This window comes from Bos mutus, chromosome 21 (assembly GCF_027580195.1).
Source record: "Bos mutus isolate GX-2022 chromosome 21, NWIPB_WYAK_1.1, whole genome shotgun sequence".
Classification (NCBI taxonomy): Eukaryota; Metazoa; Chordata; class Mammalia; order Artiodactyla; family Bovidae; genus Bos; species Bos mutus.
Genome location: NC_091637.1, coordinates 66,075,473 through 66,091,766, shown reverse-complemented (window position 1 = coordinate 66,091,766; position 16,294 = coordinate 66,075,473). Strand labels below are relative to the sequence as shown.

The following is a 16,294-nucleotide window of genomic DNA, read 5'->3' as shown; positions in this document are numbered from 1 at the left end:
GCCTCGGCCACCTGGCGCTGGCGAGACGGGGGTCGGGAACGGGGGCGGGACGGACAGTGAGACCCTGAGGCGCAGGAGCTCGGCTCGGGCGGGGGAGCGCGGGGCCGGGCGGCGTGGCGGGACTCACCTCCCGCGGCAGCCCCTCCGGACTCGTCGGCCCGGCCGGGCCGGAGGAGATGGGGATGGACTCCGGGCCGCGGGGACTGCCGGGAGTCCGTTCCCTGGGCAACGGGACGGGCACCTCCGAGGAACAGCCGGCTCCGCCGCCGGCTAGAGCGGCAGAGCCCGATCTAGGGGCGGTGGGCGTGTCGGAAGTGACGCAGAGGACTTCCGGTCCATAGGCGGGGCTTCGGATCTCTTTCCCGGGATCCCTGCGGAAGGCATGGAAGGTGCGTGAGAAGGGCCAGTTTTCCCAAGCGGGAGGGTGCGAGTGGTGCCGTTTGGTCTTGGAGCTGGACCCGCGGCCGGAAGTTTCCCTAGTTGCGTGCCGATTCGTGCCTGGCCCCGGTCCAGCCCGCTGGCCCCGGCACAGGCTCCGCAGTCGGTCTGGAAGTCAGTTTTGCCAAAATAATCAAAAGAGCGTCAGCAGATCCTGACACTCAAATTGTCGTTATAAATTAGCAACAGCAGAGCGCTTTCTCTGAAATCCCGTCAGTCAGAGTTCCTGGCCACAGAGTTTTTTCTGCTTGTAACAAAAGCTGTCATTCAGCGAGTGCTCACTGAGCCTCACCACGATACCTTGAAGTGTCATCAACAGGTGGGAAGTCGAGGCTTGGAGAGAATAAGAAAGATACCCGCTATGCTGCTGTCCTGCTCTGTGGCTGATACCTGATCTCGTTTGAGTTCCTTGAAGTCAGAGCGTTGTTTTTGGTTCCTAAATATGTGCTGTGTTTTGGGGCAAACAGATAATGACTCTCACGTGCTCCTCGCCCTCAAGGAGCCCCTATTCGGTAAGGGAACTCCTTAGAAGATTGTGGTACAGGCGGTAAGAGATTTTTTTCTCCATTTAACACATTCTAGTCAGCACCTACTATGTGCTGAGGGCTTCGTTTGTGGCTCAGCTGATAAAAAATCCGCCTGCAATGCGGGAGATCTGAGTTCGATCCCTGGGTTGGGAAGACCCTCTGGAGAAGGGAACAGGCTACAGCGCACTCCAGTATTCCGGCCTGGAGGATCCCATGGACTGTATAGCCCGTGGGGTCGCAAAGAGTCGTACACAACTGAGCGACTTTCCTTCACTATGTGCTGAAGTTGTAAGAGGGAACAAGACAGCCTTAGTCGCTACTGTGGTGGAACTTTGTCTGTCAAGGAATGTATTGGGCATTAAACAAGCAAATACACTGCGTTGGTGAGTGTCATGAATGAAACTTCATGAAGTCAAGGGTGTTCAGGTATAGAGTGCAGTAAGTCCTAACCTAACCTTGGGATCCAAGAAGACTTCTTTGTGGAAGTGACTTTCTAAAAACCTATGTCAGGTCATGTAGCTACTCAAAGCTTCCTGCTTGCTTTTCATTGACTTGGAATAAACCCAAATGCCTTACCTTGGCCTAACACTTTCTGGCTGTCTTGACTGCCTCCTCAGCTACTGCTCCCTCTTTCTCCTTTTCATTCTGGCCACATGGGTCTTGTTTCACACTCACCAAGCTCATTCTCACTTAGGGTCCTTGCTGTTGACTTTTCATCATTTAGGTTTCAGCCTAAATGACAATGTCTTCGGGGTTCGCTCTTAACACAAGATCCTGTTTTATTCTCTGGCATTTATGATATAAGCTAATGATCATAGGGACTTCTCTGGCGGTCCAGTGGTTAAGACTCAGTTCAGGGAACTTGGGTTCAGTCCCTGGTCTGGGAACTAAGATCCCACATGCCGCATGGTGCAGCCAAAAAGGAAAAACAAACAAACAAACGGATAATCACCTAATTGTTATCCACCTCCTCTTTGGAAAGTAAGTTCTATGGAAGTGGCCCTGGTCTGCGTAGTTCACGCACTTCCTTGCCCATGTCTGGTGTAATGTAGTTCAGTTCAGTTCAGTCACTCAGTCATGTCTGACTCTTTGCGACCCCATGAATTGCGGCACACCAGGCCTCCCTGTCCATCACCAACTCCTGGAGTTCACTCAGACTCACATGCATCGAGTCAGTGATGCCATTCAGCCATCTCATCCTCTGTCGTCCCCTTCTCCTCCTACCCACAATCCCTCCCAGCATCAGAGTCTTTTCCAATGAGTCAACTCTTCACATGAGGTGCCCAAAGTATTGGAGTTTCAGCTTTAGCATCAGTCCTTCCAAAGAACACCCAGGACTGGTCTCCTTTAGGATGGACTGGTTGGATCTCCTTGCAGTCCAAGGGACTCTCAAGAGTCTTCTCCAACACCACAGTTCAAAAGCATCAATTCTTCGGCACTCAGCTTTCTTCACAGTCCAACTCTCACATCCATACATGACCACTGGAAAAACCATAGCCTTGACTAGATGGACCTTTGTTGGCAAAGTAATGTCTCTGCTTTTCAATATGCTATCTAGGTTGGTCATAACTTTCCTTCCAAGGCATAAGTGTCTTTTAATTTCATGGCTGCAATCACCATCTGCAGTGATTTTGGAGCCCCCCAAAAATAAAGTCTGACACTGTTTCCACTGTTTCCCCATCTATTTCCCATGAAGTGATGGGACCAGATGCCATGATCTTAGTTTTCTGAATATTGAGCTTTAAGCCAACATTTTCACTCTCCTCTTTTACTTTCATCAAGAGGGTCTTTCGTTCCTCTTCACTTTCTTCCATAAGGGTGGTGTCATCTGCATATCTGAGGCTATTGATATTTCTCCCAGCAATCTTGATTCCAGCTTGTGCTTCTTCCAGCCTGGCATTTCTCATGATGTATTCTGCATATAAGTTAAATAAGCAGGGTGACAATATACAGCCTTGATGTACTCCTTTTCCTATTTGGAACCAGTCTGTTGTTCCATGTCCAGTTCTAACTGTTGTTTCCTGACCTGCATATAGGTTTCAGCAAATACTGGACAATTGTCTAAATAAAGAATGAATGAAAAAAATCAATGATATTTAAAAGTGAAGCCCCTGGGTAGCCTGAGGATGGGGGCTGGTTGTCAAGGGGGGGCCACCCGTGTGATTAGAGTTGTAACTTTCAGTCCCACCCACCTCAACCACCGTCTCCAAGAAAGGGAGAGAGGCTGGAGTTAAATCAGCCCCAGCGGTGACTCATTTAATCAGTTGTGCCCAAGTAACGAAGCATCCATAAAAAAACAAAAGTGAAGGGTTGTGAGAACTTTCAGGAATGAAGGGTTGTGAGAACGTTCAGGTTGGTGAGCGGCTGGGGGTGCTGGGAGAGCGCTCTGCTCCCCTGCCCACATGCATCGGCCAACGCGTCGCTCCCATCTGGCTCTCCCTGGCAGCCTAGTAAGGAGGATGTTTTCCTGAGCTCTCTGTGAGCCACTCTAACAAGTTAATCAAACCTCAGGAGGGGAGCCTGTAGGTCAGAGGCACAGGTGGCCACCTGGACTTGAAGCTGGGATCTGAAGTGGAGGGAGGGGAGAGGAGTCTTACAGGACTGAGCCGTTAACTTGTGGAATCTGATGCTGACTCCCAGTAGGCAGTGTCAGGGTTGAGTGCACCGCTTGGTGGTGGTGGAAAAAACACTGGAGAGGCCCTTGAGGTAACACATACTGTGTTGGATACTTGCCATGTGCCAGGCCCACACAGCTTTGCATATATTATCTCATCTTCACTTAACTCAGAAGTAGATGTAGTTTATCTTCATTTTACGGATGGACACTTTGAAACCATGAGAGGTTAACTAACTTACCCAAGATTGCACAGGTGGCTGTAACAGAGCTGGGATTCAAACCCAGTCAGCCTGGTCTTTAGAATCTATACTCCAAACAATTGTGTGTCCTGGATTCCTACGGACCTCTCTGAGAATTTGGACCTTATCCTGTGGGCCATGAGATGCCTTTGTAGGATTTTTTGGTTTTTTGGCTGTGTTTGTCTTAGTTGCGGCACGAGGGATCTTCGATCTTCATTGCAGCATGCAGGATCTTTATTTGTGGCATGTGGGATCTAGTTTCCTGACCAGGGATCGAACCTGGGCTGGGCCACCAGGGAAGTCCCTGAGGGATTCTAAGTAGAGAAGAAGAGAGGGGTGGGAGGGCCAGACAGCCTGAGTAGTCTGGGTGTTGCTTCCCACAGGAGCTGGGGTCTGGGTGGGTCCCAGGATATGGGCAGCATCATTTTCAGGAAGGAAAGAACTTTCTAGCAGAGAGAACTGCACATGCAGAGGACTTTTCCAGAGTTACAAGTAGTTGACTTTAGTTAGAGATTGAGGGGCTTCAAGGTGGGGGTTGCAGCGAGGCCAAGAGGGAGCCAGGTCCTGAAAGAGTTTGGACCTCCTCCTGCGTTGGCAGCATCGAGACCGTCACTGCGTCTCTGGGGTCCAGCCGTGTCAGTGTTGGAGTGACTAGCACCAGTTACCCACAGGGCTCGGAGCAAATGCCAGGTATCAGAGTGCCTGAGGCTAGAGAATGGGAGCACCAAGGCAGGGAAATCAGAGCCTGGCAGCACAAAGTTACAGCTCTGCCTCCATCCCGACCTTCACCAAGTGGTCACAGTGCTCGCAGTGTGGGAGACCTAGGTTCCATCCCTGGGTTGGGAAGATCCCCTGGAGAAGGAAGCGGCTACCCACTCCAGAATTCTTGCCTGGAGAATTCCATGGACAGAGGAGCCTGGCAGGCTACAGTCCATGGAGTCGCAGAGTTGGACACGACTGAGCGACTTTCACATTGACATCACAGAGCGCTCAGCGTGAAAGTGTGGAGGCTTCGAGAGGACTCGGCTATATCTGCCGAGACTTTTAAGGTAGAAACAATTCTCTTTGTCTCGTCCCAGAAACTTTCACATTCGTCCGCACGTCTTCATTTTCACAACAGGATCTGTCCAGTCGATGTAGTGTTTTAAATAGTCTTACTGTCGCAAATCACAAGGACCATTTTCCCCCCAACTGTGATCTTGAATTTCATAAAGTGATGTTTCTCTTCCTCCTTATTAGCAAAGACTCTTGGAACTGTAACGCCAAGAAAACCTGTCTTATCTGTCAGTGCAAGAAAAATTAAGGACAATGCGGCCGACTGGCATAATTTAATCCTGAAGTGGGAAACCCTCAACGATGGAGGTTTTGCTACTGCAAACAGTATCGCCAACATGAAAATCAGCTTGTCGTAAGTACTGGCAGAACACGTTCTGTGCGCTTCGGCCTTAGTGATCGGGCAGACGCTTGATGGGCGTCTTTTAGAGTGGGCCAGGTAGCCTCCAGCAACGTGGATAAACAAAGTGAACAAGCACTGATAGAACAGTGCGTGCAGGTGTGAAGGGTACGTGCGTTTTAGAAACAAAATTATGCTACAAATCGTTTGTGGTTACATCTGCATGTCAAATTATCAAAATGGATTGGGAGGAGACAGACTCAGGCGCTGGTACCTTCTGGGAGGACTGAATGGGATGGTGGGGCAGGTTCCACTTCATCTCCAGACTGCTGCTTTTTATTTCTGTGGTGTTGTGACTATCACTAGAAAATACATAGATTTGGCCTTTGTCCCTGTTCTTGGCACATGGCTCTTAAAACGCTTATGATTTCCTTAGGGACTTGACCTACGGAAGAATCTTTAGTTATAGTAATACTTGTTCTTTGGTCCTCCAGTTCCTGAATTAGCTCCAGAATGATTAAGGAGTGCCCTGTGGTCATAACAGGCCCCTTCCTAAGACATCCAAGCCTGTGTTAATAAGGGGGCTTTTTGGAAAACCCCTAAGGAGGGGGACACCAGCCGTGCAATTGGAGTTGGCACTGTCAGCCCCGCCCCCTCACCTGCACTCTGGGGAGGTTGAGTTAATCACCGATGGCCAATCATTTAATCAATTGTGACTTCGTAAGGAAGCCTCCATAAAAACCTGGAAGGACAGGGGTTTGGGTAGCTTCTAGGTTGGGGAACCTGAACGCTTCCCTGGGCCCTGATGCCACAGGGAGAGAAGCCCCTGGGCTTGAGACCCTCCCAGACCTTGCCCTGGTTATCTCCCTATGGTGACCAGGAGCCAGACGTGGTCAGAACACCCAGTGGGGTGTTCAGAGCAGAGGAGACATGCTGGAGTGTGTTTTCCCTTAGCAAGTTCTTTTAAAAAGACAAAAGAGAAACTGTAGACAAAAGAAAATGAAGAAATTGTTGGCAGTTACCAGTTCTGATTGAAAGATTTGCTTTATTATTCTTTGCATTTTCCTGTATATATATTTTTAGTTTGGGTTTTGGTTTTTTTTTTTTAATCAGCCTGGCTTACGCAAGGCCTCAAAAAATTTAATCAAGACTCAAGCTTGTTCCTACCCATGGAAATCTTTTAGTAAAAGGCGAAAGATTTAAATGACCTGAAGAGAAACATGAGTGTGGATCTATATATAGTAGTTTTGATTTCTCAGAGCTGCATATCTTTTGTCTACCGGCCGGAGTCTAGAGTCTTAACTTCTTGGGCTGGACCCCTGGCCCTCGCCAGCTCTCCCAAGCACATCAGACATGTCAGCCCTCTGGTCCCTTCTCCTGCTCAGCAAGTTCCATGAAGCAGTTCTTACCTGACTCCATAAGATGCTCTCTGAAGTTGGAGGTGGGGGGTGGGATACACTGGGAGTTTGGGATTGATACATACACACACACATACTGTAAATAAAATAGATAACTAATAAGGACCTACTATATAGCTCAGGGAACTCTACTTAATACTCTGTAATGGCCTAGATGGGAAAAGAATCTAAAAAAGAGTGGCTATATGTGTATGTATGGCTGATTCACTTGCTGTACAGCAGAAACTAACACAGCATTGTAAATCAAGTATGCTCCAAAAATCTTTTTTAAAACTTTTTGGTCTACAAAATGAAGAACAACGAGAAGATCTTCTCTGATAATCTTCTAATGTTTCATTTTCTCACTTAAATGTTGATTGTGGAGCCACTAGATTAATTTCAGGTGCCATGGATCACAGCTTTCCATTTACAAAACGCATTCCTAGCTGGCGGGCTCTGAGGAAATGACCATGTCTTGTCCACTGAAGACGCCACAGGGCTGGATTGAACTGACTTTGTTCTAGGGCAGAATCGAGCAGTGGATGGACATATTCCTTGTGTGCGTAAATAACATGTAAATATGATGATGTGAAATGACACCGGTGCAAACAGTCGATGATGACACATGTCCATGGATATTGAGTTTTCTAGGGTTCATCCTAATGAAGGGAGGCAACCTCATGGAGTGTGTTCTGTTCCTGCTTTTCCATCTGGTTCAGGAGCAAAGACAAGATAGAATTAGCGAGCAGCGGCCTGACTTCTGACGACGGTGCCGAAAAGGAGCACCCGGAATACAGCAGGGAGCTCGAGACGCTGTGCGAGGAGCTGCAGGCCACCCTGGAAGGCTTGGTAAGGTGTCGCCGCCCGGGGCGAGTGTGCGCCGGCGCCCGGCAGGGTTCCACACTTCCCTCCTCCGAGATTTTGTTTGTCCCTCCTCCACCTCCTCGGTGGTCTCTTGCTCTGCCTGCCCCATAAATCTGGTTTCCGAGATGCTGTCCTGACCTTCCTTCTGATCGGCATGTCGCAGGGCAGTGTCCCTGCTCCCGGTCCCCACAGGAAGCAAATTAGGCTTGCGGGCTGCTCGCCTCTACTCAGCAGCCGTCCAGAGGCGAGTGGGCACCACTGCGTGCCAGCAGGGCTCTACTTATGGACGCTGAGCTGTGAGTTTCATACAGCTTTCATGTGTCACATGAAATATTCTGCTTTTGATTTTTTTTTCAACCACTTAAAAATGTAAAACCCATTCTTAGCTCAAGGGACACCCAAAAATAGATGGAGCTGGATCTGGCCTGAGAGCCCTGATCTCACCCATAAGAGATGCTCTGAAGTGTTGTTTAACTCAAGGCTGGATGTCGGTACCCACCACGCTGGCCACCTCGTGTGGACGAAACACCCTCGTCTCAGCCAGACACAGGGATAGGGTTTTACACATCTTCAACACAGATAACTAAAGCTTCTCCACATAGAGCGTCTATATGTTCTAACATTTCTTGATGTGTTTCTAATGCTTTACATGCTTCCTTATCTTTTTAAACAGCATATGTCGAGTATCATTGTATTTCTTCAAGATACCACTTGTTCAAAGTCAGGATTCCGCCTATTAAAGGCAGACTATAGGTTTATGAGTTTTTCAGAAAAGAAGCACATCCTTTATAAGCTGTAATGGCTTCTGAAACATGAAAATGAGAAAAATAAATAGGGCACCAAGGACATCTTGGTTTCGCCTTTCCTTTGATCAAATGCACTACTGTCTTCAGGATATTTTGCTGCGGGGGTGGGGTGGGGGAGCTATCTGTCTCCTCTAAGTAAAGATCAGGGTTTTGTGATTGTCCTGGTTTGTAACACCGCCTTCGGGTGGTGCTGTGATAAGAAACAGTTGCCCACCTGCCCCACCCCTCGCAGGCGGTGCTCAGGCAGAAACAGGCCTGTGTCGTTGATCCCTTCTCAGCACTCCCACTGCTAGGAAGGCTGGAGGGGAAGGCGTGTAGGTGTTTGCTTTGTCGCATCTCTGTGGTCACTGCTGTGTCTCCAGTAATTGGGTCATTGACCTCAGCTTCTGGACCTAGGCTTCCTGAATCGACACAAGCAGAGTAATCAATGTTTTCCCCCACATCAACCCGTTTGATTTTGGCAAGTGGTTTTGTTTGGACAAAACACCAGTGCACACATTGCTTGAAAGCGAAAAAACTGGATGGCTAAGTTCCTATATTGAAATGTTTATTTCTGGTCACTCTTAGCTTGTACTTGTCAGTTTTTATTGTTTATTTCTGGTCACTCTTAGCTTGTACTTGTCAGTTTCTGTTGTTTCCTTGAAGTCTAGTTGGTTTGCAACATTGTGTTCCTTTGTGCTGTAAAGCAAAGTGATTCAGTTACACATGTACACATACTGTCTCTCATATCCTTTTCCATTATGGTGTGTTACGGCATATAGAATATAGTTCCATGTGTATACTGAAATGCTTTCAACAAAGTTAAGGACAGGCAGCCAGGCTGTCGTCTGTTGGTCGACGTGGCAACACTTGCACCAGAACTTCATCATCCGTGGCCTACCGCCTCCCTCTCCACACAAAACATCTCACAGAACCCCCAGCTGGATCAGAACGAGAAACACTTCAGGCACATGCTAACGTGACTTTTACGAAACGTAAAAACCCTGGGAAGGATTTTGTTTCTAAATGCCATTTGGCTTTCTTTAGCACGCAGTTCCCTCATTTATAACTCTGTGCATATGCACACCACGGTGGGGAAGGAGGGCTTGGGCAGGAACAAGGGGAAGAGGCTGTTCGCCTCCCATTTCAGGCAAGGCAGGAGGGACTGACTGGTTTTGCTTGCGTGGTCCCCATTCTCCCTGTTCTCGCGTGGCTGTCTGGTGCCATGGGACCCCCTTCCCCAGCCCCGCTGACTGTGCAGAGGAGGGGTGGCCTGGGGGGGTGTCAGACCTGAGTCAAGGTCCAGAAAACCCAGCCTGATGGACTGAGCAGGTGACACGTCCTGTCCGTGGCCCCTCCACCCACAGCAGGGCAGCTGAAAATGGCCGCTAGGTTTGAGGTGACCGCATGCCCCACAGTGGCTCTAGTTCCCAAGGCCTGCTAAGTTGCTTCAGTCGTGTCCGACTCTGTGCGACCCCATAGATGGCAGCCCACCAGGCTCCCCCGTCCCTGGGATTCTCCAGGCAAGAACACTGGAGTGGGTTGCCATTTCCTTCTCCAATGCATGAAAGTGAAAAGTGAAGGTGAATTGGTGTCCGACTCTTAGCGACCCCATGAGTGCAGCCCACCAGGCTCCTCCGTCCATGGGATTTTCCAGGCAAGAATAGTGGAGTGGGTGCCATTGGCTTCCTTCAGACAAAGCCTGGGCCAGGCTCCTCCATCCATGGGATTCTCCAGGCAAGAGTAGTGGAGTGGGGCGCCATTGGCTTCCTTCAGACAAAGCCTGGGCCAGGCTCCTCCGCCCATGGGATTTTCCAGGCAAGAGCACTGGAGTGGGGCGCCATCGCCTTCCTTCAGACAAAGCCTGGGCCAGGCTCCTCCGTCCATGGGATTTTCCAGGCAAGAGCACTGGAGTGGGGTGCCACTGCCTTCCTTCAGACAGCCTGGGCCAGGCTCCTCCGTCCATGGGATTTTCCGGGCAAGAGCACTGGAGTGGGCGCCATCGGCTTCCTTCAGACAGCCTGGGCTGACCCTGGGTGCTAGCTGTCAGGCCCCGAGCTCTCTGCCCCAGTGGGTTTGTTCTATTTTAAATGGAATAAGTGGTTCAAGGGACTGCCCTGGTGGTGCAGTGGTTAGGACTCAGTTCTCACTGCTGTGGGCCCCAGGTTCAATCCCCGTTGGGGAACTAAGATCCTGCAAGCTGCATAGCATGGCCAAAAAAAAATAAAGTAGTTTGAGAATTAGTTCTCAGTTTCAAAACCAAAGTTGATGTTACGAGAATATTGATATCATTATTCCTGTTTTCCTCCAGCCTTTAGAGAGAATGGTTTCCCAGGCTTGACTTGTCCTTGAATCTGGCCTTGGTGGAGGGTGGAGGTGTCCGTGTCCCTCAGCTGGACGAACATTTCGCAGTGAGGGCTCTTGCCTTTAGGAGGGACGTGGCGCTGCGAGCGTGTCACTTCAGGGCTGTGGCGTGTGTGATTTTGGTGTCGTTATTGTTGAATGAGCCCCCGGATGGAGCTGGCCCCTCCGGCCCAGGCTGGAGCCTCCGGGGTTTCCTTTGCTGTCCTTGGGCTCATCAGCTCTTCTAAGCATTAGGTGGCAGCGGGGAGCTGCCGCAGGACGCAGAGGGCAGGGCTGGGGATGGGATGTCGAGGCCTGGCCTCGTCCCGAGCTCAGCAAACTTGAGAATTTTCCCAGCTGTCATCCGGAAGTGATGAGTCCTACCTCCTGGCGTCGGGCCAAATGAAATATCGAACCTGGAAAGATTTGGGAACAGAGTCTGGTCCTTTAAAAACTAATGTTAGCTAAATTTAGTTCAGCCGCTTCATGTAGTTAGAGAGTGCTTGAAGGACCAGGTGCAGGGAATTAAGATTTTGATGACTGGTAGAGCTTTTCTTACACCCCGCTGTGTACATAAAGCTAACTTCATACTTAGGGCCAAGGCAATGGCACCCACTCCAATACTCTTGCCTGGAAAATCCCATGGACGGGGAGCCTGGTAGGCTGTAATCCAGGGGATCGCTAAGAGTTGGACACGACTGAGCGACTTCCGTTTCACTTTTCACTTTCCTGCATTGGAGAAGGAAATGGCAACCACTCCAGTGTTCTTGCCTGGAGAATCCCAGGAGTGGGGGAGCCTGGTGGGTGGCCGTCTATGGGGTCGCACAGAGTCGAACATGACTGAAGCAACTTAGCAGCAGCAGCAGCAGACCCTACAATGGGGCTTCCCAGGTGGCGCTAGTGGTAAAGAACCTGCCTGCCAATGCAGGTAGACATAAGAGACCCGGGTTCGATCCCTGAGTTAGGAAGATCCCCCGGAGGGGCGCATGGCAACCCACTCCAGTATTCTTGCCTGGAGAATCCCATGGACAGAGGAGCCTTGTGGGCTACAGTCCATGGGGTCACACAGAGTTGTCCATGACTGGAGTGACTTAACATGCACGCACACAGACCTATGCTACTGAAATCCGAAAGCTTGGTCACTGCACGTGTTTGTCTTCACAAACACTGACGTGGCTCCGACCGGGCGCCCCGCAGGCACTCGCTCAGTCCCCTGGCCCCTGTGTTAGCAGGCAGTCTGTTGGGCTGGGCCCCACTGCAGCAAGCTCCTGACGTGCACCAAGGCACCGTCAGCTCACGTGCTCGCTGTTGCCTCCCCGTGTGCAGCATGCTGGGCTGCCTTTTGTTATTACAGTTTTATCAACAATGAAACCAAGCCTCAGAGGTCTCAGTGAACTTGAAACCAAGCAGGACACGGAAGCCTTTTTGTCCCACCTTTCTTGTTTGTAGGCAAGACCCCAGGCTCGAGACCTGCCTGGTGGTCCAGTGGCTAAGACATCACGCTCCCAGTGCAGGGGACCCGGGTTCAATCCCTGACTGGGGAACTAGATCCCACGTGCTGCAGCGAAGATCAGAGATCCCAAGTGCTGCAGCTAAGACCTGGCACAGCCAGATAAATAAATACGGGGCTTCCCTGGAGGCTCAGTGGTAAAGAATTCGCCTGCCAATGCAGGAGACATGGGTTCGATCCCTCGTCTGGGAAGATCCCACATCCCGCCGAGCAGCTAAGCCCGTGAGCCACAACTACCGAGCCTCTGCTCTAGAGCCCGTGCTTGGCAACAAGAGAAGCCACTGCAGTGAGAAGCCCGAGCACCGCAACCAGAGGGTGCCCCCCAACCTGCTCGCTGCAACTAGAGAAAAGCCCCACAGCAACAAAGACCCAGCACAGCCAAAAACCATTAAATAAAATTGTAATGAATAAATAATTTGTTTTTAAAAAAAGACTCCAGCCTCCCTGACCTTCCCTGAGTTCCAAAGGGTGGATTCCAGCAGTTGCTAATTTAGAGAGGAGCAGTCAAGAAACTACTTGAGGCAAGATTAAAGGGACCCAAGAAACTCATCAAGATTAGGAGGCCTGACCACCTGAGACCAGGCCCTACACACACCCTAATCTTATTGGCAACCCCACCCCTTGTGGCTGTAAAACTCCTCGTCAAATACCCCTGGGCCGCAGACACACAGTTTTTAAGAGCAAGAGGCTGCCATGTCTTCTTTTGCCTGGCAAAGCAATAAAGCTGTTCATTTCTACTTCACCCAAAACTCTGTCTGAGATTTGATTCAGCACTGGTGCACAGAGGCTGAGTTTTTGGCATCAAACTCAAAGGCAGTTCATCAGAGTCAGAGGTGAGCTCATTTCATGCCTCTTCTCCTGTCTTTCATTCCATGAAAGGGAGAGCCTGCCTTGCCACCCCTCTAGGTCTTCGGTGCTAAAAAGTGAGTGATGTTCAGAGAGCTAGTGCTCAGCAAGCTTCCTCTTCTCCAGCAATGGAGATCCAGGGTTTATTACTGAAGTAAACCAAACTTGTGTAATCAAAGCAACCGTTCACCTCCATCTCCCAGAAGTTTGCTGCACACGGAGTGAATGGTGTTGAGTTATTGGACTTACCTCTCAACAGACTTACATTTCTTAGCTTTGAAATCTTCAGAGTTACTGAATCTAAGACTGAATTTCCAATAATATTCTCATAGTCTAAGTTAATATCTTTTTCAGACGAAAATACAGATGAAGATGGAAAAGCTGTCTTCAACCACCAAGGGCGTTTGTGAACTAGAGGATTACCATCATGGGGAGGAGAGAAAGCGCCCCCCGCTCTTCCACACATGGCCCACAGCTCATTTTTGTAAGTCGTTCTTTGTGCCTGCTTTTCAAGGGTAGATCCTGAGAGCATTTCATGCCATTTAGATCTGGCCCTCTAAAGCTGACAAGACTTTGAAAGTCAATTCAGAAGGATCCATTGGGAGGGAGGGAGATGGAGGCATCTTAGATGAGTGTTTCTTCTTGGCTTTAATTACCTACTAACCAGCAAAGACTCATTGGAAAAGACCCTGATGCTGGGAAAGATTGAGGGCAGGAGGAGGAGGGGGCAACAGAGGATGAGATGGTTGGATGGCATCACCAACTCAATGGACATGAGTTTGAGCAGGCTCCGGGAGATGGTGAAGGACAGGGAAGCCTGGCGGCTGCAGTTCACAGGGTCGCAGAGTCGGATACGTCTTAGTGACTGAACAACAATCAGCAAAGAGTGTTAAACATCATTAGAGACCCATGAAGCAAGCTGCCGTTAGTCCTTTAAAGCCAGTGGGCAGAATGAGCTTAGCCACCTCAGCAGAGGCAGGATTTTTTTATTTTTTTGGTAGAAAGATAGATTTTCACTTTTTGTTTTGCTTTGTTCAAAAAGTAAATGGGGATCACTTTAGCCTGCCCCATGAAGGCAGGCTGCTGGGAAAACAAACCCCATTACTTAATAAATTGTGCAGTAAGGGCTGTTTTTAGCATCATTAGTTTAAAAGAAGGGCTAAACTATTTGATGTCGCTTTGAGACCTCACTTCTAAATAAGGGAGAAGGATAAAATCACCTAATGTAATGTGTTCATTGAATGTTGTCGGTCTGAGATGAGTGCACTCTGTATAGTGACTGTAGGCTCCTAAGAGCTGTGTAGAGAAGGTTACAGGTGCTTTTTAATTCCATGACACTCATTTCCCTTGTTATCTGATCCTGATCTACACTGGCCAGAGTCCGTCTTCCTCGTAGTTCTGCTGCTGACTCTGGCTTTTAAGGAGCAGCTTTTCAAAGTCCCTGGTGGTCCGGTGGTCAGGACTTGGTGCTGCCACTCCAGAGGGCATGGGTTCAATCCCTGGTCCAGGCACTAAGATCCCATAAGCAGTGCAGCAGGGCCAAAAAATCCCCCTCCAGCAAATGCTGCTGTTCGAGGGGGCCCGCGTTTGTTGCAGATGAGGTCTCCCGCAAGCTCTCGGACATGTACAGCCAGGAGCTCCGCCTGAAGCGCACGGTGGTGGAACAGCTGGCACACACGGCCGACCGCGACCTCGCCCTCAGCTACCTGTCCATGTGGCTGCACCAGCCCTACCTGGAGGCTGGGAGCAGGCTGCTTCTGGAGAGCATGCTGCTGGAAACCGGGCACCGCGTGCTGTGACCTCCCCCCACGCCTCCGGGCTCCAGACCCCCCCAGCGGACAGACTTCCAGGTGGGCGCTGGGCGGCACCCTGGGATCACGCCCCCGGCTGCACCCTGGGTCAGGCCGTGCTCGATCCTTGCACCGGCTCTCTGCAGCCTCTCCAGACACTGTCTACCACTCAGCCTTGTCTGCACCTGTTGTGAATGTGGCATCTATGAAGACTTCCGCATGAAATAAATGAGTTCCTCAACTAAACGACTGAGTGATCTGGTTTTTGTCAATTAGGTCTATTTTACATAGATTCCACTTGCATAGAAAATGCCTGGTTTAATATTTGTGTTGTTAAAATTGTGGGACTGTATAAGCTTTGTAACTACAACTAAGATGGGTGGGACTCGCGGTAAAGAATCTGCCTGCCAACGCAAGGAATGTAAGAGATTTGGGTTCAGTCCCCGGGCTGGGAAGATCCCCTGGAAAAGGAAATGGCAACCCACTCCTGTGTTCTTGCCTGAAAAATTCCATAGACAAGAGGAGCCTGGTGGGCTCCAGTCCCTGGGGTCCCAAAGAGTTGGACACGACTGAGTGCACATTAGCTTTGTAATTGCAACTAGTGTCTAAAATACTTTAGAGGTCACTGAATAAAGATCAGCATCATGCAAATGAGAACTAGCTACCAAAAAATTGCCCATCTTTGTACTTAGGCCATGACAGGCCAGGTGAAGTGTCTTCCATGTCCTTCTGGTTTAAATCCTAGTTTGGCAATATCTGCAACCAGATATTGGGGGTCAGTTCTGCCATTGCTCCCCCAGAAACAGAAGTCTAAGAAATGTCATGCTGTGATACGGGATGTAGTCTCATGACACTCAAGTCCTAGCAGCTCAGGAACAAGTGCTTCCCAGGCAAAGAAAGAAAATATCCAGAAATAAAAGACTGTATGTGATGGGGGTGTATTTGGAGCGAATCTCACTGTGTAAGTTGGCATGTGCAAAGCATTCCAAAGCAGCACTTAGAACTTCTTGTTCTCTCCTTTGCAGTATTTATTAGAACCCAACCATAATAGTAGCCCGTCAGATGTCCTGCAGCCTGGAAACCGCCTGGCTGGCATTCGGCAGAAGGGGCATCCTGCCCCCAGGGCTCCCTGCCGTGGTCCCAAGCCAGGTGGGCAGGACCAGCCCTCCTCAGAGGCATGGGGTCAGTTTTTAGGATTGGGATGGGGTGTGGTACTTAAAAAAGAGTAAATGTTCTTCAGGGGAGACACTGAAGAACTGCTCAACCTTTCTAGGGCATATCCTGTCTTCTCGACACCTCACCCATGGACACCAAGGTTGCCAGGGAGATCTAATGGGAATGAATGACGCTGCTGATGCTGAAGCCCAGCCTCTGTGCACCGGCGCTGAAGTGAATCTTGGAGACAGTTTGGGGTGAAGTAGAAAAGAATTGCTTTGTCAGGTGAAGGAAGGGGGCCACGTTGGGCTAATGCCCTCAAAACTGTGTCCTGAGCTTCCATGGTGGCTCAGTGGTAAAGAATCCGCCTGCCAACGCAGGAGACATGGG

General features: G+C 49.9%; 2 protein-coding genes and 1 non-coding gene across 5 annotated transcripts in view; 1 reads left to right on the top strand and 2 right to left on the bottom strand.

Annotated features, from left to right (window-relative positions):
• TECPR2 (tectonin beta-propeller repeat containing 2) overlaps positions 1 to 259 on the bottom strand; it is a 101,132-nt gene extending 100,873 nt beyond the window's left edge. The window contains 1 exon segment of the mRNA XM_070358011.1: positions 128 to 259. The gene's annotated coding sequence lies outside the window, so the exon portion shown is untranslated.
• On the top strand, positions 250 to 14,995 carry CINP (cyclin dependent kinase 2 interacting protein). Of its 3 annotated transcripts, none has more exons than XM_070358020.1 (5): positions 250 to 389; positions 5,061 to 5,229; positions 7,331 to 7,460; positions 13,314 to 13,443; positions 14,556 to 14,995. In XM_070358020.1, exons 1-5 carry the CDS (start codon positions 383 to 385, stop codon positions 14,756 to 14,758), a joined length of 639 nt encoding a protein of 212 aa, XP_070214121.1. In that variant the 5' UTR covers positions 250 to 382; the 3' UTR covers positions 14,759 to 14,995. The 3 variants fall into 3 exon arrangements, with proteins under 3 accessions (XP_070214121.1, XP_014336354.2, XP_070214120.1); XM_014480868.2 differs by lacking the exon at positions 250 to 389 and adding an exon at positions 866 to 950; XM_070358019.1 differs by lacking the exon at positions 250 to 389 and adding an exon at positions 1,297 to 1,348.
• LOC138984531 (U5 spliceosomal RNA) lies at positions 6,326 to 6,442 on the bottom strand. The gene has a single exon (XR_011461817.1). It is a non-coding gene; the product is annotated as a U5 spliceosomal RNA (small nuclear RNA).
• Positions 14,996 to 16,294: the final 1,299 nt, after the last annotated feature.

Bases quoted from the DNA above. Each gene is read 5' to 3' on its own strand.
- CINP (XM_014480868.2), top strand. From the start codon at position 881: ATGTGCTGTGTTTTGGGGCAAACAGATAATGACTCTCACGTGCTCCTC. The intron at 7,461-13,313 runs GTAAGGTGTCGC...TATCTTTTTCAG, and splicing joins AGGCCACCCTGGAAGGCTTG to ACGAAAATACAGATGAAGAT. The intron at 13,444-14,555 runs GTAAGTCGTTCT...CGTTTGTTGCAG, and splicing joins ATGGCCCACAGCTCATTTTT to ATGAGGTCTCCCGCAAGCTC.